Source organism: Rissa tridactyla, chromosome 9, assembly GCF_028500815.1.
Source record: "Rissa tridactyla isolate bRisTri1 chromosome 9, bRisTri1.patW.cur.20221130, whole genome shotgun sequence".
NCBI lineage: Eukaryota > Metazoa > Chordata > Aves > Charadriiformes > Laridae > Rissa > Rissa tridactyla.
In genome coordinates this window covers 48,899,331-48,923,356 of record NC_071474.1, presented here as the reverse complement: position 1 = coordinate 48,923,356, position 24,026 = coordinate 48,899,331, and the positions used below count along the sequence as shown (strand labels likewise).

General features: G+C 53.7%; 1 protein-coding gene across 7 annotated transcripts; it reads left to right on the top strand.

Moving 5' to 3' along the window:
* Positions 1-275: 275 nt before the first annotated feature.
* Positions 276-23,206, top strand: OCRL (OCRL inositol polyphosphate-5-phosphatase). Of its 7 annotated transcripts, XR_008468367.1 has the most exons (25): positions 276-371; positions 468-547; positions 1,326-1,405; positions 2,303-2,341; positions 3,027-3,137; positions 3,218-3,313; positions 3,715-3,835; positions 3,924-4,085; positions 4,651-4,752; positions 5,228-5,342; positions 7,183-7,299; positions 7,450-7,637; positions 9,175-9,286; positions 10,359-10,468; positions 11,450-11,585; positions 12,529-12,639; positions 12,925-13,090; positions 13,310-13,545; positions 15,048-15,162; positions 16,944-16,967; positions 19,340-19,460; positions 19,679-19,766; positions 20,614-20,741; positions 21,549-21,660; positions 21,777-21,800. XR_008468367.1 is itself a non-coding variant. In XM_054213822.1 (24 exons), exons 1-24 carry the CDS (start codon positions 339-341, stop codon positions 21,899-21,901), a joined length of 2,709 nt encoding a protein of 902 aa, XP_054069797.1. In that variant the 5' UTR covers positions 276-338; the 3' UTR covers positions 21,902-23,206. The 7 variants fall into 7 exon arrangements, 6 of the variants coding, with proteins under 6 accessions (XP_054069797.1, XP_054069798.1, XP_054069800.1 ...); XM_054213822.1 differs by lacking the exon at positions 15,048-15,162 and having other exon boundaries at positions 19,340-19,459; positions 19,682-19,766; positions 21,777-23,206; XM_054213823.1 differs by lacking the exons at positions 15,048-15,162; positions 16,944-16,967 and having other exon boundaries at positions 19,340-19,459; positions 19,682-19,766; positions 21,777-23,206.
* Positions 23,207-24,026: the final 820 nt, after the last annotated feature.

The following is a 24,026-nucleotide window of genomic DNA, read 5'->3' as shown; positions in this document are numbered from 1 at the left end:
GCCCCGCCCCGCCCCGCCCCGCCCGTGGCAGCGGGGAAGGACACAGGGGACCAGCGCCAGGCCCCCCCCCCGCCCCCCCCCGCCACGGGTAACCGGGACCGCCGCACCGCGGGGGAGGAGCCCTACCCAGAGCTCGGCGGACCCCTCCGGTGCACCCCCGGAGCGCCCCCTCCTCTCCGTACAGCCCCGCCTGGGGCACGCCCCCTCCGTTACCTAGGCGGGGTGGGGGGGGACGTTAGTCCTCCAGCCGGCAGGGGGCAGCGTGGGGGGCGGCCGGCGCCTCTCTGCCCCGCGCCGGCTGCATCGGCGCCAAGTCGCCGGGAGACCGAGGCGCCGTCATGGAGCCGCCCGCCGCGGCCTGCGGCCTCCTCGTATCCACCGGGAGCCGCCCGGGGCCGGGGAGGGGCGGGAGGGACCGGTGGGGGGGAGGAGGAGGGCAGTCAGCGGTTTCCTTAACTACGGCGCAGAGCGTTGCCGGCACGGAGGTGCGGGGCGGGCGGCGGGAGCCGTGTGTGCTCAGCCTGGGCCGGCGGAGCGGCCGTTACGGGTGAGCACGGCGGGGGCTGAGGGCCGTGTCTGGCCGTGGGGGGGGAGCTGGGGGTAGCTCGGGGCTGGGTTGCCTTAATGGGAGGGCCCGGCCCGGCTCCGGTTGTGGGCCCTGTGGAGGCCTCGCCTCCCGGGCCGGTGGCGTGCTATGGGGGCTTGGGGGCAGGGGGGGCCTTGGAACGGCTCGTCTCTCTTCCACCCCCGCCGACGGCCCGGGTCGCCAAGCGAGCTTGGCGACCCGGGCCGTCGGCGGGGGTGGAAGAGAGACGAGCCGTTCCCGGGGCCTCGGTGGTGGAAGAGAAATGAGCCCTTCCCGGCCTCTGTGGCTGCCTCGGGAAACTTAAAAGCTGTTGAGCCGCTGTGTTCGGAGAGGGGACGGGGACAAGGCGGGTGCTGGCAGCCGCCTTTTCCCCCAGCGCTCTCCCTCCGGCGTGGGAGACGGTGTCCCGCAGCCAAGGAGAGGAGAAACGAGTTTTCTGGCTGCGCGTTCCCGCTCCGGGTTTCCCCGAGGAGCCGAAGCCACTGTCGCCCTAACGCCCAATCTGCCCCGTAGCAGTGAAAGTTGAACGGCGTGTACTTTCTCCTGCGTTTGCACCCGCAGCCTGCGTGGCTCTGAGCGGTTTTTCCCTTTCTCGTCTCCTGTCCTGGTAGTACAGCAATAGAAATCAAACAGTGCGTTCCTCTGTAATTACAGGCCTTGTGACTATATCACCGTTTGTCTGTTTATGAGGAGGGAGTTGTTTCTTCTGTGTTTTTACAAGCCTTTTTTCTGTCTCTAGGATAGTTATCCATTCACAGGAGAAAGAAAACTCCAATCCGGATTATATTCCTATCAACAGCCGCTTTAAATGCGTACAAGGTACTGACTCTCCTGGAGTGGGCTCTCTTGTGGTGGCAGGAATCCACTGCTGTTTATTGGCAAACCCCAAATTTAGCGGCATTTCTTGACCTGCCTCCTGAGCACCCGTATAGATTGAATGCTTCCCCGTGAAACTAAAACTTGTGGTTCGTGGGATCCTGCTTCTTCCTCATCCGAGTGGGGAGTCTTTCCATGTCAGCATAGAGTTGTGAGGAAATTGGCTGGTTCAGATGAGTGCTGGGCTTGGCATCGTACAGAGCCAACATGTTCAGCACTTCTCTGCAGCGGCTGGAATTTGGGGTCTGCTGATGTCTGTCTGTTGGTCTGCTCCATAATGGCAAGAGTTGGGAGCTTTAATCTGATTCCTGTGTGTTTAGATCAAAACTTGGGTAAGGTCAGGCAAACTGTCAAGTGTCAAAGAGCCACCCATGCAATGGGAAAGAGCTTTAGGCCTTGTCTTGGAAGAGCTTAGGTAGCACTGTGCGTCCCTGGGGCAAAGGCTTGTTCAGGACTAAAAGCAGCTTTTCCTGGATTGGTCTGTACCCTTCTCTGTAATTCACTGTGGTTCTGCCCATCATTTTTGCTGCATAGACAAGCTCTGAAGTTCATTGTCAGGTTGGGCTTCCCCAAAGGAGCTACACTGATGTGGAACAAACCATCCAGGTGTGCGAGAGCTCAGTATTCGGAATCTCCCCTGTGATACTTTGTGGGAAATGACTGTCCAGATACGATCATTCTGCCAGAGCCATTATTAACAGTACAGATGTAAATTAAAGCTGTTTGTTCCTGTGTTAGGACTCTTTTGTGGCTAGGAGCAGGCAGCATGCTTTTCTGAGTACTCGATTACTGCGGCATTCGGTGTGAACTCTCTTGATCCTGTTTTTTCTCTTTTTCCAGAGGCAGAAGAAACTCTACTGATTGACATAGCTACAAACAGTAAGTTTTATAACTGCAGTGGCATGGCTAAAGCTCCTTTCGGGAGCCGGGCTGTCTGTTGGGCACTGACACATGCATATTTTACCTGCCACTTCATAATCTTCCACCCTACTTTGTGTCTGTCTCTTGATTGAGCAGGGATTGTATTTCCTCTAATGCTGTTGTCTGGCTCTTGTGGTCAGTCAGTTGTGACAGAAGCGGTCGTCAATGCCCAGGTTGAAGCACTGGCAATTGGTCAAGCTTTAACTTCTTAAATCTTTTCTGGAGGCCCTGCACTGCATTCTGAACTATTCTCATCTCCCTTCCGCGTCTTTGACCTGCTCTTGAGCCTAGGTTACTCTCTGCCTTTTTTGGTGCTCACAACACTCTCTCTAGTCACTGATTCTGCTTTCCCTTTCAAGAAATTTTTCTTACTACTTTTAGAGCTCTTTTCTCCGAGGTCACAGCAAGGACGAGTATTCCTAAACCCAGCAAAACATGACTGATGATGCTCTGAGGGAGGTGGGGGGGGCGGATCTCAGAAGGACAGGGAACCAGCCTAGGTCCAGGCTTCCATCAGGAGCAATAGCTGGAAGGTGGCTTTCATTGATGAGCTCAAAGGGTACCTAGAAAGGCTGGTCACTCTCAGGGCATGTTGTCTGTGAACCGGCCTTGACTGACTCTGTGAGTGTGTTTATGCCCGAAGCAGGCTGCAAGGTCCGGATACAAGGTGACGAGACAGCAGAGCGGCTCTTTGAAATCCCTGATGAGGAGCGTTGCTTACGATTCCTTTCAGAAGTGCAGAGCATACAGGAAGGTAGGCAGAGCTATGGTTGTGTTTGTGAAATCCTCCAACCGCCAGCAGTTTCTGACAGGGCTGATTTGGTTTTTTTCCAGCCCACCTGAAAGCTTCCCTTCCCAACCCTAAGGACTCGGCCAGCTGGCATCAGGTGGAGAAGAACCTCCCAGGTCTATCGCAGGCCTCTTCTTCGGGTACAGCACTGACTGTCACCTTTGTGTGCTCCGTGGTCTGTAGAGTAACGGGGCAGTGAGGGGCAGGGTCCTGTGTCTGACCCTGCACTCGGTACTCTGGCCTCTGCCCCATTCCCTCACTTCACGTTACCCTGCACGAAATAAACATCTTGGTCCTTGGATTCTGTTGCCCTGGACCATTCATTCCTTCTTGAGTGCTGTCTTCTGCCCGGTGCCTTGCTTTGCGTATGTTAAGCTCCCTGCTGCCTTGACTCGTGGTTAGTACCCCTTTCTCTCATTCCCGCCGTCATCGGAGTTCAAATATTGCTTTTTCACTTTCTGTGGAGTTATATTTTTTCCTTCTTGATCTGAGGTGTTTTAAATCATTTCTCAGGGCGTTGTGCTTGTTTTGTTTGTTATAGGAGCTCTGGAGTTTGAGGATGACTTCAACGCTCTGAGCCTAGAAGAGAAAAGAAACATGCAAAACCACCAAACGGGATCTCGCCGGGAACCCCCACCTCCTCCTGTGCCTCAAAATAGGCAGTAAGTAACGTGGCGAGTCTGTTCCCTTTTTTCCTTCTCTTCCTAGAGAGCAGAACCAGTTTTAATTCTGCTCTTGCTTCCTTCTTAGATTTCACCGAGAGAGAGAAGGTGCGTCAAGAGACCAGCCAAAAGTGACCAACACCATGCGCAAAATGTTTTTTCCCAGCACCCAGTCGGGACAAAGAGAAGGCCTCATCAAACATCTGCTTGCCAAGAGAGAGAAGGCGTACGTCAACCTCCACAACTTCAGGTTCGTGCTGTCACTGAGGAGCAGTGTGCCTGGAGACAAACCTGTTTAATCTCTTCTGTGAACCTGGCCCAGGTTTGAGTGCTGGCAGCTGCTGACATGTGGCCAGCTGGGGTGGCTAAACCAGCTTTGGTGCAGACTGGAAGTCAATAAGTCCCTGCAGCGCGGCTACTCCTTTTGCATTTTTTCCCCTGTGTGCGTCAAATCTCTTGACCCTCAAGTAAGACTGAAGCGGTCGGGCAGAAAGAGGATAAAGGCAGCCATCCCACCACATTGTCTCAGTGTTGCCCCACATGACGTGATGTTAAAAGAGCCAGATGTTTGCTGATCCTGGTGAAATGTCCTTAGTTTTGTAGCGTTCTGCAAAATCCCCGAGATGAGTGTCGCTGAAAATGAGCCAAGCCCAGAAGAATTTTCAGTTACCCCATAGTTGGCATGGTGCTACGCATGGCCAGCTCACGTGTTGTGTCTGCTCCCAGCCTGAATGCTGCTGGGCGTGCACTGGAGGGACTGGGCTGATGCGGTTGTTCCTGTGTTTTCTAACAGTTCAGCTGCTTTTGTGTTGTAGATTTTTTGTGGGAACTTGGAATGTGAACGGGCAGTCTCCAGACAGCAGCTTGGAGCCCTGGCTGGTGTGCGACGCAGAGCCTCCAGACTTCTATTGCATCGGGTGAGTAGCAGGGATCTCATTTTCACTTACGGTGCTGGGTGTCTTGTTGCTCCTGCTTGGATACTGGTGGGCTCTGTTTATTTTAAGTTCCTGTCGTGTTCTCAGAGGTTCCACAAAGCTGAGCTCTGTCTCAGAAGAGCTGCCTGAGGGGAAAGGGCCATTTGGATGAGGCAGAGCATCGGGTTAAATGAGGCTGGCATGATGTAACAAAAGAGACTTGCCTCCAAGCATCCACGGAGCTCTCTGGTTGTCCTCCGCCTAGAGTAATACTTCTCAGAGAGATGGCTGCTGGAGCGTATTGCAGCAGGCTCTTGCAGCACTGGGGTGAAATTCTGCTGCTTTATTTAGCAAGTGGGAATAAGGAGCTTCTCTTACAAGAAGAGACGTTTCTAGAAGTTTCACAATGGACCTTCCTGCAGAAAGAGGGTGATCGGTAGGAGAAGGGGGGATGTGCTAAGTTGGCTTGTATTTTTAGGTTCCAGGAGCTGGACCTCAGCACAGAGGCTTTCTTCTACCTTGATTCTGCAAAGGAGCAAGAATGGCTGTCTGCTGTGGAGAAGTCCCTGCACCCTCAGGCTAAATACAAGAAAGTGAGTTCTGTTTGGTGTTGCGGGGTTTTGTCATGGAGTTGGCGTGATTAGAAGGGAAACAGAAATGGGCTTCCCCTTTCCTCACCCAACCAAAGAGCGGTGATTGGAGAAACCCGGGATGTGTTATACTTGGCATGTGTGTCCCTGTGCTTGTGTCAAGTATGCCAAATTAAATCTGGAGAGTATTTCTGCCCTGCAGCTGTAGGGGGATATTGTACTTTAAAACAGAAATTTGTACAGATGGGGATCAAAATAACTTTATAAAATAAGAGGTAGGTGTCAGGGAAGTGGTATACTCAATAGGATCATAGCAGCGGATTCAAATTCTTCATCTGTGTTACCGTCTCACCCTCGTAATATAGAAGCAAGGTGTGTCTTGAGATGGTAAATTAAACAAATAGCTTTTCCTCGAAGGAACGGACAATTTAAGAGGTGAAATCTTCCTGAGGCTGCTGCCTTGGGATGGAATTGTTTCACTTGTGGCAGCAGGACTTTATTCTGGCTGGTTTAGAGCAAGCCGTTGCTTTTCATCTCTGCTGTACGTACCAGCCCTAAATACCTCAACTAGTTTCCTCTTCCCCTTGTGTTACTGTCACAGCCCTGTCCTGCTTGCTTTGAGTTGAGGTCAGTGGCATGTGTTCCAGGTGATCAGTTCCAGGAAACCAGCGTACAGTGCTGCACTGAGATTCATCCGGAGGGAGCCAGGGATCATGACCTGAACTGCGGAGAGGCTCATGTTGCCGTCCCTTTGCTTTACTTGAGTTTTAGGCAAATTTCTCCCACCCTTGTGAAAGGGAGAGTTGAGGACATGGCTGCAGGCAGGGGGAAATGATGAAACCGTAGATAAGACTCTAGGTTGCATGCAAATTCCACTCCTGCAGAGAGGGCTGAGTACTTGGGCTCTTCCACTTGAATTCTCTTGTTTCAGCTTGTCCCCCCACTATGTAGGCTTAATCCCAAGACATCTTAATGTCTTAATCACTCATCTTAATCACTCTAAAGTGAGTGTGTAGACTGTGCTGAAGAAGATTAGGCCTTGTTGCTGGCTTTCAGAGTTGTGACCCCACTGTTCTGAAGGCGCAGGGAGGTCACGGACTGGGCAGTGCACTGGCTTAGCATGTGTGAGAATCGGCGGCGGCCCTGGGGTCCCTGCTGGGCCGGTGCGCATCAGCACGCTGTTAACACTGGTGGGTTGAGCTCTGCAGTAGAGGAGACCCTCTTAGCTCCAGAAAGACACTCTTTGCGTTATAGAACGAGTGTTTTCTGAAAAGCAAACAGTTCATATAGCTCGGAGATGGCTGTCTTTTGATACCCTGTGTGTCAGGCATGTTTGCCTCGGGAAATAAGAACATTTCTGTCCGTTCCTCTCTAGCAGGTGTCACTGGCTCCGCTGTAGTTCCAAGTAAACAAAGGTGAGCACCGACTCCCAGCCGGCCCCGCAGCCCTCAGCAGCAGCCACAGCCAGCGGCTCCCTGCGACATGTCTAATTACAGCACCCAGTGTCTTCCTCTGGTGGTTAGGGCTGAGGCTTCACGAACAGATCTGCTACGTGTTTATGAAGTTTCTGTCGCCTCGCAAGACAGCCCTGTTCGCAGGGAAGCACCAGTGGGGAGCGTAGTGAGCTCAGCACGGCTGATGGCTGTTGGGGGATGATAGATTGTCCTCCAGAACCCTGCTCTGGGACAGGAGGCCCTTTGGGTGGTGTTGCAAGCAGGGATTGAGTACGAAACACGATGAGGAATGGGGAGAGCCAGAGAAGCAGAACATTAGGTGGAGCAGGCAAATCGGAACTGCCTTTCCACTGCCTGTCTGGGACTCATGTTCTCTTTTATTTTTGCAGGTGCAAATGGTCCGTCTGGTTGGGATGATGTTGCTCATATTTGCTAAGAAGGATCAGCTGAGCAATATCAGAGACATCATGACGGAGTCTGTGGGCACGGGAATCATGGGAAAGATGGTGAGTCACCGAGGCCAATTTGTTCCTTCCATGTATCCATGCAAGAAAGGGCACAGTCTGGTTTTTCTCACCTATCTGTGCCATCCCCGTCTCCTCCTGGCGCCTCATCTGCTGCCTTCTCTAACGAGCGCCGATACCTGCTCTCCCCAGGGCAACAAGGGCGGTGTGGCGGTGAGGTTCGTGTTCCACAACACGACCTTCTGCATTGTCAATTCCCACCTCGCTGCTCACGTGGAGGACTTCGAGCGGCGAAATCAGGATTATAAGGATATCTGTGCTCGGATGAGTTTTGTAACCCCCGATGATAGTCTACCTCTGCTCAACATCATGAAACATGAGTAAGTTTAATTTGCTGTTTCCGCTTTTGAAATGGTGTTGAATAATCCAAATCAAGTCAGAATCACAGCAACAGGAGATTTTGTGCAGGTACATCTTCTGGCTTAACAATATAACCCAAAATGTCAAGGCCTGTGGTGTGCTAGAGCTCCTGCAGCCAAACTACGTGGTCACCTTCTCACTGCAGTGACTTGTGCAGCCTGTCCCTGACGGCCCATTCCCTGGGTGTTGTGTGTGATACCTCATTTCAGCAGGCACCGCGCCCGAGGCAATGGCTGAACGTGACACAGCTTGAAGCAACCGAAGTAACCGCGGGGTTTTTTGTGATGGGAAATGGGAGTATGAGGAGGGGAAGAAAAAGGGTAGCAGGATGGGCAGAGGCTGTGTTGTTCAGGCTTTTTTGAGTAGCAAATGCTTACGATTGCTGTTTCAGTTTCTTTTTAAATGAATTGGATGATACGCAGGCAATACTTTATTTTTTTCTTAACTATTAATATTTTTAATGAGGTGGCAGTGGTGCTGAATAACGCAAATCAAACTCAAACATGTGCAACAAAGAATATAAATTAAGTTTTTTATAACCTGATATGATTCATTAGTTCTTCTGTCGTTAATATTTAAACTATTTAAAAACTGAAAATAAAATGTAGAGTAGATTAGTACAGCAAAAACTTTAAATATTAGATTATCCTCGATAATCCACTAATGGAAATTTTGGGTTTGACTATAAACAGGAAGAGCTTTGATACTAGAGAGGGGTTTAGATTTTAATCTTTAAATGGAACCTTTGTGGAGTAAAGAGTGAATACCAGAAGTGTTTCTTTGGCTGCTGTAATGAGAAGGCTGTGGGTCTGTTTGAAAGCCCCGAGAGGAGCAGAGTAAGAGCAGGTGCCAGTGAGGTGTGGCTGACGGGTGAGACAGGACAGGTCACAAACTCAACGGGAACCTAACTCTGCTTTTGCCAATTCTGCATCAGGCAGCCTTTGCTGGGTAGATGATACAGCAGTGGCCTGATCTGGCTGAAAGAAAGGCAGTGGAAAACAAACCGGTAAAACCACGGTATGACACGAGGTATGAGCAGGCAGGTACGTGCGTGTCAGCCTGCCGAACTGGTTGACAAGCAGGCTCTGCTTGGCCTGCTCCGTCATTGCCCTCTGCCGTACACAGGGGCCAGAATACAGATGGGGTTTGTGGAGGTTGAGAGGTTGTAGAGCTTGGTGAGATACACTGGTTTCACCTTGTTAGAGAGTCGGTGGTGGTCTCAGGCTTTTTTCGGACTGAGGCAAACCCAAGTCTCTCCCATTAAATCAAGTCTCCGATCCCATGTGGGATTCCAAAGGAGATGGACTTAGTACTGTAGTATCTGCTGCCACTAGAAATTTCTGCTGTCAGATTTGATCTGTCACGTCTCCTTTTGTCTTCCACGTGTCTCAACCTTAATCACCAGCAGCCAACCATCTATTCTCTGCCCCTTCCTCCCTGTGCAGCCTGCAGTACTAACTCCTGCCTCATCTCTTCCATGTTTGTCTTCGTTTTCAGCGTTGTCATCTGGCTGGGAGACTTGAACTACAGGCTTTGTCTCCCTGACGCCAGTGAAGTGAAAAGTCTTATCAGTAAGAACGAGCTTCAGAAGCTGCTGACATACGACCAGGTCAGTGAACTCCGCTTATGTTTGCTCCGTGCTTGTGAGGCCGTCTTGGTTTGAGACGTGCGTGTGCTTGGGAGGAGCTGGCGGACGCCCTGCGACATAGACGCTAGACCCTCAACAGAGCTCTGGGTGGCCTGGTGCCATCAGCCCCCTAAACAAAACTCGATTGTGCGTGGTACCGGGGTTACCGGGTGACTCAACTACCGTAGAAGTCTCTTTGCGTCTCCTTGGAAGAGTTCTCTCTTACTTACAAGCTAGAAGACAGGAATTTGTAATGGCCACAAAAGCTGCTGTAATCAGTGTTCTGGAAGAGGTATTGATTCGGAGAGCAGCGCCTGTAGCCGAGCCTCTCTGCTCAGCCAGTTTGACCTAAATTCGGTGCTGTAGTCTGCCCCGCTCAGCGCTTCTTCGCAGCACACTGAAAACCGAGACAGCACCAGACGTGCCTTTAAGATGAAGGATTGTACCTGTGAAACATGAACAGAAATAGTGTAATATCATCTCTGACACACAATTTAACAGTAAATCTGATTGATTCTGTTCTGTAGCTCATTTCCGCCATGCTGCGGAGCTTCATGCAGAAAACAACTGTAGCTGAGATTTTTTGTGAGGAAAACGACTAGGAAATTTTTCAGAAGACTAAATGAGAAAAGGAAAGTAGTGTCAGGTTGTCAGCCAAGCGCACTCCTGGAGGCTTTTGCTAAAATGATTGGCAGTGAAATATTAATGATGGTGATGCTTAAGCCTGAAAACTAATGAAGGCATTTAGCACAAGTGGAGCAATTAATATTTCCCTTAACTATTGTTCTGTGCAGTCTGCATGGTCTGGTAAGCAGCGCTACGCCGATTTGTATTCAGTGTGTTCAGAAAACATTCCACTGATACGTTGAATTTTTACCCTTGTTAAGGGTATAAGGTGTGAGAGGCGGTTTGGGGGGTGGCTGGTGAATCCCACGGCCGCAGGTTGCCATTGCTCTACCTGTGGAGCTGCTTCTGACACTGGCGTGTGGGGGGTGTTTGGGGTGGTTTGTTGGTTTCGGTTTTGTTTATTTAAAGTCTTCTTTTTCTGCTTTAGCTGAACATTCAGCGCACTCACAAGAAAGCATTTGCAGATTTTACCGAGGGAGAGATTAAATTCATCCCCACATATAAATATGACTCTAAAACAGATCGCTGGGACTCCAGGTAAATCGGCTGCCTATGGACATGTTTGCCCATGACATAAAAAGCATTTTCTCACAAAACTTGATTTCCTGCTTCCTAGAGCTGCGAATACCTCTCAGTGTTATAGTGATGGCTGGAGTGCACAGAAAGTTTGTACTCCTTCGTTTCCCCTTGCTTTCTGAAATAAGCAGACCCTGCGTACGTTGGCCAGGCGCAGGCCTTAAACCTCAGTCGCTGCTGACTCCAGTAGCTGGGCGCGGGCACAGCGTGAACGCGCAGGTGGTCCTGCACTGGAGGGTTTCTTCTGCTACCAGGGACAGACAAACAGTATGAAAGGAATTGAAGAGATAAGGAAACGCTGTCTCTGAGTCATCCTGTCCCCTGACTTGCACGCCTGCTGGGATGGCTGCGCTGCGATAGCAGCAGTGGTTCCTGCCTGCTGCTCTCTGCTTGGTGCCTCCCACAGACGTTTGTGCATCTGCTGCAGAAGCTGCTTCTAAATGGAGAAACTCCCAAGAAGGAGTTTCAAACCATATAGCGATTGGATTTTACTCTGCCCGTGTTTATGAATCAGCACAGTAGTTAATCTGGAGAAGGGTAACCCAGGATTCAGTCTTCCTAACATAATAGTAATAGCTGAGTAGACTTTCCGTAGTGAAACAATAGCCGATGGATCAGATTGTAGTGGGCAGAAAGATCTGGCAGCAAAAGAAACTAGTGTGGCTTGGGTCACGGTACACATGGCTTCAGGCTGTGGAAACGGTCTTGTTTGAGTTTTTGTTTCCTGATGCTGGAAAGGATGAGAATTTCAGCTCTTGCATAGGGAAAGGGGAAGAAATAAGGTAGTATTGAAGATGAGGGAAGTGACAGGAGCTCATCCCATCGCTGCTGATGCAGGCACTGACGGTGGGGGTGGAGGGAGCGGCCTGGCTGGGAAGAGGAACAGCTTGGATGGTTTATTAGGATTGTTGGTTTTCCCTGGTAACCTGTTTTTCTTTGTAGTGGAAAGTGTCGTGTGCCAGCATGGTGTGATCGAATCCTTTGGAGAGGAGGGAACATAAATCAGCTCCGATATTGCAGTCATATGGAGCTGAAGACTAGTGACCACAAACCAGTCAGCGCGCTTTTCCGCATCGGGGTAACTTTTTTTATATGCTAGGGTAGGATCCCAATATTGTCACGCATTCCTTCGGGAGGCGGTTACATAGTCGAGGCACCTCTGCTAATGCTGTTGCAAGAGGACAGAGTAAATAAAAATCAGGTGTGTCCCCTGTGTAGGTGTGCGGCTGTAGGCAGCCGTGCCAGCCTCTGCTCAGCAAACAGCTCGGCAGCCGTGGTCTTCACGTGCGACGCAGCTTAGCTGGGTGGCACCGGGACGGTGTTATGCCACAGTAATGCAGGTGTTCGCTGGAGTTTACCCGAGCGGGTGTGCTCATGTAGGAAAGAGAAAAGCATTCCCATCGACTGCTGTAATGATGCTGCTTAGCTTCTGGGGTGTAAGCCATGATCTCTAGTACTAGAACAGGTGAGTTACTCTTCTCTCCTTCGCAAGGAGACACAGCAGATACCTGTAAATAGTTGTGCCTGCTGTTGCAGCGCTGCCTCTGATGTTTAAGAGGGTGTGCCACTGGTTCACCTCTGCATTTCTTTGATGGTGGGTGCCTGGCAGCAGGTTTGGGTTTCATAGCTTACTGAGTAAAGACAGTCCATGGCCGTTTTTGCTACTTCCTGCTCCCTAGTAGCTCAAGTCTCCTTAAAGAAGGGCCTTTCTCCTCTTCCTCTGGAGAATCACAAGTAATGCTGCAGGATGCCAGTGCTGTCCCAGAGAGATCGCCCCCAGTAATCTCCCAGTAGTGTGATCAGTGGCCAGAAAGACCCTAGTAACAGCTGTAGGGGTAAAAGATGCCTAAAGTTGCATATGCGGCTTGGAGGTGCACCCATGCGTGCAACTTCTCTTAGCCTCTCAGCTGCATGTAGCAAGTACTTAGAGAAATAATTCACTTCTGCAGTTTCCTTGTGATCAAAAGAGTTCCTGTAAAGCTGGTCAGAAACTTTGCTGAGTGTTTTCTGATCTTCCACAGGTAAAGGTTGTGGATGAGCAGAAGTATCGGAAGTCGTTTGAAGACATCGTTCGTCTAATGGACAGAATGGAGAATGACTTTCTTCCTTCGCTGGAGCTAAGCAGGAGAGAAGTGAGGATAAAACCTGAATCCCTGTCCGCTTCCCAAACACAGCAGCCTTAGAAGTGCTAGAACTACTTCTAGAGACTTTGATTCAGTAAACTGGATTATAGAAAAATGAACCTTATCTTATAATCAGGAATCGGATCGTCTTGGCTGCTTGGCAGGTCTTCTGTTAGGAGTTCTGCATTGTGTGGGTGATTCCCAGCCATGGGTTGCCCCTCCGGAGTCTGGATGCCTCACTCTGTGTCCCGTCCTCGCCACTGATACGATTTGTGTCTTCTCTTTGCTCTGCAGTTTGAGTTTGAGAATGTGAAGTTCCGTCAGCTGCAGAAGCAGAAGTTCCAGATCACCAATAACGGGCAGGTCACCTGTCACTTCTCCTTCATCCCAAAGCTCAACGACATCCACTACTGTAAGCCATGGCTTCGGGCCGAGCCTTGTGAAGGTTACTTGGAGCCAGGTGAGTTTTACCACGGTTTCTAGAGGGTGTACCGGTGCGGACAGCCACCTCATCTCCATTCGGTCCTTCCCACTTCTCCTGTGTCTTGCCTTTCTTGCCATCATCCTTGTCTGTTTGTCTTCTCAGTTTTGTATCCTTTGTCTCTGCCACTGTATGTTTGTCCTTGTCATTCCTTTTGGAGAGTGTCTGTGTGTTCTTGAGAGCTCCTCTCTGTTGCAGATGAGAGCACAGACATCTCCCTGGATGTGTATGTCAGTAAGGACTCGGTAACCCTTCTGAACTCTGGCGAGGATAAAATTGAGGATATTCTTGTCCTTCACTTGGACCGAGGGAAGGACTATTTCCTTACCATCAGTGGGACCTACCTGCCCAGCTGCTTTGGCACCTCCCTGGAGGCCTTATGCCGAATGAGGCGACCGATCCGAGAAGTTCCAGTCACGAAACTCATTGACCTGGTGAGTAGCAGCATCCTGGAGCAGCTCTCTTAACAGGGAGAGAGCCTATTCCCTTCTGTTTACTTCTAAAAGCAGGAGTAATGCCTTCAGCTCGGGTCAGCTGTGCTGGCTCTGAGCTGATTTACTTTTTCCAGAGCTTGAGGTGCTCTGTTATTTCCCTCCACCCACCTCCAATGGATTTTGACAGCCTGTGCTTGATCCCCTGTTTCTGAGTAGGTTCTAAATATTGCTTGGTGGGACAAAAAAGTGATCCCAGCACCTTGTGTTTTGTTACTGTCATGTTGGTGCTGGCAGGCTCAGCTGGGTGGCACTGGTGTGTTGTAAGAGGGATGACTGAAATGCTCTCCTCCGAGGTCCCTGGGCTGCTTCTGCAGTGACGAGGGCTCCAGGAGCCTTTTCCTCTGGATGCTTGTGGCAGTGGCCCTGCTGAGGGGAAGGGACAAGCAGGAGGACTGAAGAAAGGACTTTGATGCTGTCAGGTTTAGTGCTGGGCACGGCTCAGCAAATGGCCGGTCTCGCAGCCTCTGTGGCCGGTTCCTCTCACACCGACCGCAGTGAGCGACCTCTCCAGCCATGCAGAGATAACTGTTCCTCTCCGCAAGCTTCACCGGCCCCTAGCATCAGTAGTCATCCTTCGGAAGCCACTTGTGTGCGTGTGAGGGGGGCAATCGTGCCCTGGTCGCCTTTTGTCTTTTGGTATCTCATGGCTGTTTCTGACGTTCGGCCCCATTTGGGGGATGTTAATTCCTGTTTTCGGCCTGCATTCATTCCTCTCTTCTGACGGCCTTTCCTGGCCTTGCTTCAGTGAGGTTTCGCAGTTCCTGAGTTTTAGTCTGTTACCCGTTCTTTTTCAGCCAGGAAAACCAGTCTTTTTTGTTCATTTGAAAAATTAGCCCTGTTCTTTTAGTCTCACTGACAGGTGATACCTTCCCTCTCTTCTCATATCTTGCAGTCTCATCCTCACATGCGTCTTTTTTGTCCAGTGAGCTGCTGCTTTTTCACATCTGTAGGTTTGGCAGCTTCCACTCCCATCTGCTTACGCTTCTTTCTCTTCCCTTTAGCAGTTGCACCGTGCTCTTGAACCTCTTTCGGTTCCCACCTTTTGTTGTAGGTGTCTACTTTTCTCACAGGCCCAACATACAGCAAGGCCGTTATTACACCAGAATTTCGGTAATAGCAAGATCAGGCTAAGCAGAATCCAGGTGGCAAGATACAGTGTTTGCCCCCTCAATTCAAGCAGCTAATGCAGGCCTCAGGCTCCTCATAGTTTTCAGGATTCGACTGAAAGTCAGTCTTGTTCTAGAAATGAGTTGAACTTGGTCTGGAGCGTTTCATCGGTCTCGGTGGCTTTTCCACCTGCTTTTATCCGCTCAGTGCTCAGCACTGACTTCTTGTTGGTAGGTAGGAACTCGGGCCTAGACTCTTAGCTTCTGCCCTCACAGACACACACTATTACTTTTCTAAGAGTACTTTGAGGCTTTCTCTGCTTCCTTTACCTGTAGGTTTCCTCCTTCTGTTATTCAGTGAAACATACAGAAGTACAGGAAGCAAAACAAGCAGCGAAGAGCATCCTGTCCCAGCATCCGCAGCAAAGAAACAGCCTCTTGTGTCGGCGAGGTCAGTGTGACTGCAGTGCTTCAATTGGAACATGTTAAGCAAGCTCAAGGAATACGATGTGTAACGTCCCAAAGCAAAACTTAGTCACTTGGATTGTAAAGCTACTGTCATGTTGGAGCTATTTTAGGTCTTTGGTTTTGATCGTACCTGTGAGTTGAGAAATTCTTGGAGACAGGACAAGCTGAGCACGTTCTGCCAGGGCGAGCGGTGCTGGTGCTCACGGCTCTGCAGCCGGAGCGGTTTGGTCCAGTTACGTGTATTTGGCTGATGTTTAGACTGTGTGCAAGGAAAGCAGTGTGCTTGTGTGTTAAGAACCGTTTTCCCTCCTGCACTTCTGTAGCGTTAGGGCTTGTCATTCGCTGCACCGAGCATTTTTCCCAGCTCTCTCAGTTGCCCTCAGCAGAGGGAGATCGGGAGAATGCAGGTGAATAAGGGTGTGAGAGGCGGTTTGAAGCAGAATGGCAAAGTGTAGGTGGGAGCTTTGGAAATGCCTCTCCTAGTTATCCTGGGAGAAGCTGCTGACACTTGAGCATCTCGCCTTTGGGATTTCAGTATTAGTGTCTCATCCGGTTTTTTCTTGGGTTCCTACTGTGGGCTTTAAAAAGCCTCTTGAAGAATCTTTGTCGGGAGCAGGTTAGTCTCACGGAGCTAGTCATGCTGAACGCTACGGGAAGGGAGGTGAACAGCGGGGCAAGCAGTCAGGTAGGTGGTAGTGAGACTGTTGGGATGACTCACTGAATTACGAAATGAGCCTCTCCCGTGCAGCGTGGCTATCTGCCGTCCCAAGCCTGTGACTGCGGTCCCTCCCCCCCCTCCCCCTGTGCCTTGGAAGAAGGACCTGCGCCAGCTCGTGTTTGGAGCAAGCTGTTCCCTGCAAGAGGCCGGTCTGTCGTGGCTGTGTTAAAACTCTGAGCTTCCAAAGGAAGCAGGCGCCGCAGAAATGGCGGGAGAGACCGAGGTGCTGCTCCCTCCCAGGCATGCCCTGTGCCGTGCCGGCTGCGGCTACGTTTCCAGCTCAGCCCTTGAAAGCATTTAGGTTGCTCCCACCCTGAAAGGTCGATCTGCCAAAACTCAGCTTGGGCAACCTGCTTCTGTGTCCTCCTGCGGACTCTGCTAACCAGTGTCGCACACTGCCAGCCCGCACTGCGCTGGTGAACGGATGCTGTGTTCCAGGATCACCGGAGGGATTGGCCGTGCAGCCTGGAGGGGGCTTTGGCATGCTCCTCCTCGCACTGTGCTAATGCTATTAGGTTGAGACAGACGAGCAGCCTGGGGTTTTGAGCACAAACACTCATTTCCCTGACTATACACAAAGCTGCTTAGGGGGCCTGGTAGCTCCACAGCTGCCACACACTCAGAAATACAGATTTAGCCTAGTGAATGTTTTATCTCTGGCCTGGTCACAAGGGAAGATGGCTGAAATAATACGGGGATATTTATTTCTGACCGGGAAGATTCAAGAAGGGGAACTTTTTCCTGGCGTTTACCTCTCATCTGCCTGTGGCCCGACTGCTCACTAGTAGCGAGCAGGGCTGCTGCAAGGCCCCTGTGAGGAGTTTGGAGAAATCCTGACAAGGTTGTGCATCATGTGAGCAGGATTTTTGCTAATTGGCAGGCAAATCTCTCACTGCAGGTTTAACTTTGGCCATGTCAGCAAAATGTGTGAAGGACCTGGCATTCAGTGGGCTCTTGTAATGCAAATGAGGTTTCTGCTTAATCTGAGAGTACATTCCCTCTCTTAACGATGCTTTTTCCTCTTCTCTCTTTCCCACTGCTCTCAGGGAGAAGACAGCTTCTTAGAAAAGGTAACGCACGCAATGGCTGGGAAGTCTGCTTACCAATGCCTTGTTTGTAAAGAGTGAGAGTTTTCCCCCGTTCGCTGCTGAGGAGGGAGGGGAGGTGGGAGCAGAGGGAGCGCTCCTTCCAGCAAAGCCTCTTAGCGCAGCTGCGGGCTGGATGAGAACACGTAGAAGCACAAAGCGACCCCGTAGCCGAGATGGGGCCAGCCCAACTGAGCTGCTTAAAGCTCACCAAATTTGCTTTGGGGGGGGAAAAAAATACTGTCCTCATCCTGGCAGCAGTGATAGACGTTTCCAGAAAAGATTGGCTACCTTTGACATACCTGAATTAGCCCTAACTGTGCGCACAAGGTGGGGTTCACCACAGCACCCTCTTCAGACCTGTGGGGAGCCAGCTGAATTCAAAAACTGAAGTATTTTGCTCTTTCCATCTTGGCGTGTCCTTACGGAGGCCTCACATAGGAGGCAGATGTTTCTCTGCTTCCTCGAGCAGCAGAGCTTGGGCTGCCGCCCCCATCGCCCCCGATGCCTGAGCGGGATCCCAGCTTTGCTTTGCACTTGTGCTCGGCGCTGGGGCTGAGCGAGTCAAATCTGCCGCTCAGAGAGCAAGTGGAAGGTGCAGGGGGGTGTGCTGGTGTTGCTCCCGCTCTCCCTGCGCTGGCTCAGGCGTTTGGTAACTTGTTCGAGCTTCGAGCCTTCCTGCGCTGGGTCACTTGTCCCTCTCCAGGCTGGCAGCGCAGTGACAGGGTAAAACAGGAGATGGAGTGGATGTCGCCTCCCCAAGAAGGGGCTGAACTCGGGTGTTGAACCAGATGAAGCTTCCAGACTCCTTCCTGGCAGCGGGGAAGGGAGGAGTTTGGTGCCGGCCTCCTGGGAACAGCCTTTTGCAGAACGTCTTCCTTCCCGGGGAGAGGACGCAAACCTGCCTCCTCTTCCTCGCAGGCGGCAGGAGAGGGCGCTCGGGGCCTGGCCAATGCTCAAGGAAAACCGAGAACCCAGCTCCTCCTCCTCCTCTTCCTCCGCCGCCACCGCCGCCCTGAGGAGCCCTGAGCCTTCTCTGCTCTAAGCAGCCGGGGTCTCCTGCCCCGGGGGTCTCCGCAGCTCCCCGCGTCGTGCCAAGGGCAGCTGGCAGAACCGGGTGCTGCTCTGGCACTCGGCGCCGCTGCTGCGACGCCCTGGCGTGGGGATTTTCTGTTGAAGAGCCCTAAGCTCTCGGAGGACCCGCAGCTCTCGCCTCTTCCCGTTTAGAGGAAAGCTGTAATGCGCTTGCCTAACGTGCCGCTTCCGACCCTGCTATGTGCGCTCGGATGAGCGAGGCAGACGTGTGCCCACCACCAGCCTCTGCTGGCTGGGTAAAATCTAGCGGTGTGCGAGGCAAAGCAAAGCGGTGCCGTGCTGTGGCAAGTGTGGCTATTGCCCGTGCCGGCGGGGCTCGTGCCAACCTGAGGTGTCTCTGGGGGACGCCGAACCCTGCCCCAGCTGGCTGTGAGCGGTTGTGTGTGCTGCAGAGGGACGGCGATCGCAGTTGTCACGTAAGCTGACAGCTGAAATGAAGCGCTTTGCGTTTGGCTTGTGGGGCTCCTCTCTGCCGGTGTCCTTGGGTTGTGCTCCTGCTTTTGTGCCCGTCTCTTCGGGGCGCTTCTGCTGAAGGTGCTTGAGGGGAGCTGTGCATGGCTTCCTCCGTGGGAGCACACAGGAACATGAGCCATCGTAGAGTGAGAGTAAAATCAAGCAAAATACATTGATCCCCTTCAAGATTGGTGTGATGGAGACTTCTGAGCAGTTGAGCTCATCAGCTGCTTTGCATGAGTAAGTGGGAAAACGTGACGGTGGTGTCAGGATAGTCTGTGTTGAGCAGAGCCCGCTCCTTAGGAAAATGAGGAAAGAAACTAGAGAACTGGCCTGTTTCAGAGCCCGGAGAGCAGACGCAGTCAGAGCACACGGGAGTCGGGAGATCAGCTGGATGAGCGGGCCACGGTGTCCGGGTTGGACCTGAAATGTGGAAGCCACTGCAGCAGAAGGACTTGTCAGGCTCCATCCCCCGGTGTCAGCCGCAGGGCGCGGGGTGGGAGCTGTGGTTTGGACAGGCTGGCTCTGCCAGCAAGAGACCCATCCTGGGGGAGCTGGTGTGGCCGGGGCGAGTCCTCTGAGCGTGGCTGAGACTGCTGCAGTTTCGTGGTGGACCAGGCAGGGTGTTGTGTGGGGCAGCGGGAGGGAGCGGAGCTGGGACCTACAGAGTGATGGCTCTGGGCTGTAAAAGAAGGTAAGGGCCAGGTGAGCTCTGGGTCCTGCTTCGTCCCCTCTCCAGGCTTTCTTTACCAACGCCCTTCCAGAGGGAGTGAGGTTTCCCTGAAACGTTGTGTGCTCTTTGCCACCAGGAGAAATCCGTTCTGCAGATGGGCTCCCTGGACAACGAGGATGCGAGTGGGGTGCCGCTGCAGGTGCCGAAGGAGATCTGGCTCTTGGTGGACCACTTGTTCAAGCACGCCTGCCACCAGGTGAGGGAGAGGGCCCCTGCCATGCCGGGGAGCTCTGAGGAGCCTGGTGACCTGATTCATTGCTAGCACCTGGAGATAACTCCAGTTTGGTATTTATGGGGCAGGGCTTTTCTCCTGGGCTTGAGGCACTGGCTGGGGGTACCAGCTTCCACCTGCTGTCGCTATGTGCCTCAGCCTTTGCGAGGACGGTGACTTTGTCCATCCCTGTGCTGTTTTTGGCAGGAGGACCTGTTCCAGACTCCAGGCATGCAAGAAGAGTTGGAGCAGATCATTGACTGCCTGGACACCAGTATCCCCGAGAAAATCCGTATCCTTGCTGCGCCTGCCTTTCCCAGGAGCCTGCTGGATCTCGGCTCTGCTGGGAGAGCTCCCTCTCTGGAGAGCTTGTCTGCGACCGGTAGCTGGCAGGGTCCCTGCTGGGGGGTTGGCTCCCCTCTGTCCCCCAGAGATAACCTCTTGTTATGGTTTGAGGAACCCACAACAACTTATTGTGATTTAGACAATTATTCCATCACCTGACAACCCCTCCCCACCCGGGAAGGGGAATCGGGGAAAAACAAGAAAACCCAAGGGTTGAAATGTAAACAGATTTAATAGAATAAGACTAAATAATTAGCATTAATAATACAAAAGAGCCAGTATTGATCCCGACACCAATATAAACTAGACAAGAACTATACCCAGCTCATTCCATCAGCAGAAGCCATGCACTGCCAGCCACTAGAGTCCTCTAGAAGTGCAGTTTTCCCAGGCATTAGAAGAGAAGTTAGTCCTGCGTCGCTCAAACCAGGACAGCTCTCTTGAAGCTGAAGGTCTGCTGGCTAAAGCAGCCACAGGGCCAGAGCTCTGGAAGCTTCTGCAAGGCTGTGCCCGGCGCAGGAGCTGAGGAGGGTGGACAATGGGGAGCACGAGCTGGAGAAGGGGCTTCTGTCAGGCTACATGGTGGGCAAACGCAGTGCAGGGTGGATGGAACAGCGTTTTCCGTGGATGGGGAGGAGGAGGAGGAGTGCTTTGGTGTCAGGTGGTGGTTGGGAAGGCAGAGAACTTGCAAGACCTGCAAGGAGGAAGCAGGGAGGAGGAGGAGAGGCAGGGAGCAGGCTGGGGAGGGAGATGGTCCAGCTGCTCAGCATGGCCCTTGATTCCCACTGCTCCAGCGGGAAGTAACCACTCCGTGGCTGAAGCACTCCTCATCTTCCTGGAGGCCCTGCCGGAGCCCGTCATCTGCTACGAGCTGTACCAGCGATGCCTCGACTGGTCGCACAGCAGCCGGCTGTGCCGGCAGGTGCGGTGCTGCCTCTGGCTCCACTTGCTGCCGGCCCAGGACGGCTCTCCCCGCCACTGCCGCCTCCGCCGTGGTTCAGGGCCTTGCTGGGTCCCGCTCCCTTCCCGTGAGCTGGCGAGGGGCTTTGGGAGCTGGCCCTTGGAGAGTCTTTGCAGGGGGCAGGGTGACCTGGGTGCTCTGGCAATGCTTTCCTGCCCCAAGGCTGGCACTGCAGTGTTCCCCAGCAGTCCTGGTGGCTTCCAAAGAGCCCCCGAGCTTGCCCTGTGTCACCCTGAGCACATGGGGGTTAGCCTCCACTGGTCTCGGGGGCTCAAGCACCTGCTCAGAGCCGCAGTTCCCGTGCTTCCCTTGAGGACTAGGGCTGAGTGGCTCTTAAAAAAAGCTGGTGGGGCAGCAAGCAAGGCCAAGCGTCTCCTTGGGCAGAAGGTGACGTTTTGGGCCGTTTTCAGTACTAACATCGGGAAACCTCTTGTCCTCATGCTGCTGCTGTGCAGCCAGGAGCATGAGAGCTGGGATCCGACTGGTAGCGAGTGGGAAGCAGCCCCAGGGCCGTGGTAGTTTTTGCCTGGTGACACAGCTATGCTAGAGGCAGTGTTACCAGGTGCCAAAGCCCATGAGTGCCGTCAGCACTAGGCTACAGCTAGTAGTTGCGTGCTTTCTGGGCCTGGGGCTTGTGCCACTGGGCCTGCAGCAGCCTCAAGGCAGCGGAAGGGGGACGGCCGCCCATCTCGTGTCTGGAGTGTCCCAGCATGCCCAGGCTGCAGCGGTGGGAGCCAGGAGAGATTCCTGTCTCTCCTTTCTTTGCAGGTGATTTTCCAGCTGCCTCGTTGCCATCGCAGCGTGTTTCGGTACCTAATGTCATTCCTCCGAGAGCTGCTCAAGTACTCAGAAGTCAACAACGTCAGTGTCGCCATGATCGGTAAGTGTGCCGTTTCGTCCCTCTGCTCCTGCTGCCCTCACTGAAACATAACCCTTTCCTGGCTACTTTCAACGTCTCTGTTCCTGACCAGTAACGAATTTTGCCTACATGTACAGCCGCCTTGTTCTCCAGCCTCCTCCTGCGCCCTCCACCCAATCTGATGGCAAAGCAGACTCAGCAGGACCGCCAGCGTGCCACCAACTTCCTCTACAGCTTCCTGCTCGCCGGGGATGAGGAGTGACTCCTGCCCGTGTGCCAAAGCTGAGGCCCGTGCCACCAGCCTTGCGCTGAGGCCGGGCTTCTGACAGCTCCAGAAGGCTAAAAGGCTCTGAGCTTCTCCAAGTGCCGTGTTTACAGTAGGAAGGGACGTGTTCCCCTCTCCTTCCCACCGCTCTACCCTACGCTGCAGAGAACCTGCACACTCATTGCACTGCCATCCACGACAGCAGCCTCCTGCTTTCTCCCCGGGAGCTGGGTGGATCCGTTGATACCCAAGCACTGTGCCAGCGACCCATCGTCCCGTGACAGTGTCACCAGTTCCCCAAGTCACGCTTCTCACTCCTTTTCACCCCCGTCTCCCTGGAGCCATTGTGGGGAAGGGTGGAGACTGCTGGTGCTCTTGGAGGGCTGTGTCACGGCTGGCTGGTGGCATGGCTGTGTCCCTGCAGGTGTGCGTGCTGGTGTGCACTGACTGTACTGGTGGGAGCCCCGCACTCTGCCCCATGCAACAGACCAAGCCAACCCTGATGGCCTGTCACTGTGCTGTGAAAGCTGGACCGTGGCTGTCCCAGGAAGGTTATCTGGACGTTGGGCCTCTTCCTCTCCCCTTGCTCCTGGAGTACAAGGCTCGGGCACACCGGTCTCTCCCTGCACGCCCTGTCCCCCCAGCCTTGCTCTTCCTTCTGGCCCGGGGGGTGGTGGGTGACCCGCAGGGGCCTGGGTCGGGCAGGGCGGGGAGCTGCAGGGCTGTCCCTGTGCGTGGCAGGGAGCAGGACGCGGCTCCTGTCCCAGCCCCGCTTGCAGAGCCGTGGGGGTAGGACGGGGGCTGGGTGATGGGGGGGCTGTTGGATGCTGTCCTTCGCCTCCTCCCCAGGCTGCTGCCGGAGGGTATGAGCTGTGGGGAGAAAGTGAGGGGGGGGAAAGGAGCCAGAAATCCAGGCAGGGATGTGGGGGTGTTGTGCTGGGGGGGCTGTAGTGCCAGGGTCACACAGCAGGGGAGGGGACAGCCCTGGGGCTGGCAACTGATGGGTGCAGGAGAGGCCTGTCCCGCTGGAACACTAAGCAGAGTCCTGCCTGCTCGGCCGGGGGCTGCGCCGCCTCAGCTGAGGGGGGCAGAGCTGTGGGCAGGGGGGGCTGCAGTGCCGGAGCCCCCGCCGGTGCTCAGCCCCCAGGCATCCGTGTGGCTCCGTGGTCCCCGTGCACCGGCTGAGCTGCTGGGGGCTCCCCCACCTTGCGACCTTTTTTTTTTTTTTTTCTTTCTTTAAAATTTTTAAATTACGTAATTTATTGGGAAACTGTTCGTTCCAAATAAACCTCCGTTGTGCAAGGTTTTGCGGGGCTGCGCTGGGTGCTCGCACCGAGCCTGCCATCCCTCACGTAGCTGCGTCCCGCGCGGCGCAGGGGTGGCTCCTGCTGGGCTGCGGCATCCCGTGACACAGAGCCGCAGCTCAGCTCAACCGTCCCCCCCCCGTCCCCTTGCCCACAGCTGGAGCCTTGCACCGAGGGGCTCCAAAGGCAGTCAAGTCCTCCCCTGGGCTCTCCCACCCCGGCGGTGGCCGGGCAGAGCTGGGGACAGCGGCAGAGGTTCCCCTTCCCCTGGTTCTTGCTGGCTCGGCTCCTGCTCCTGGGTAGCAGCTTGCAGGCTCCTGACACGCGGGCAACCTGCAGCCCAGCACCGGTTGCCTGTTGGGCGGACAGGCCTGGCACAGGGGACGGTGCGGCCGGAGGGGTCGGCACGGAGCAGGGCCTGGGGTGAGCGGGAGCCGCAGGGGGCTGGTGCCAGCGCGTGGCACAGGGCTTTTGCAGGCCCGAGCAGCGATGCCCGTGGCCCCCGGGTCCCGCTAGCTTGGCAAGTGGAGCCACAGTGGAGAAAGCCAGCGCGTCCTGCCGCAGGAAACGGCCGCCGGTGTCATCTCCATCTGCTTCCTGACAGCTCCTTGAGAGCAGGGCCGTGCCTGGGCAGCTGCTCCCGGCCCTGTCACGGAGGGGACCGGTGCAAGGTGCCGGCATTGTTTCCCCGGCCACCACATTCCTGCCACTGCCGGCGGAAATGCCGGAGCTGAGCACGAAGCCCTGCTGCTCCCCAGGGATGGGGCCGAAGGCTGGGCGAGACCATCCTCCAGGCTCGGCACGGGGCACAGGGATCT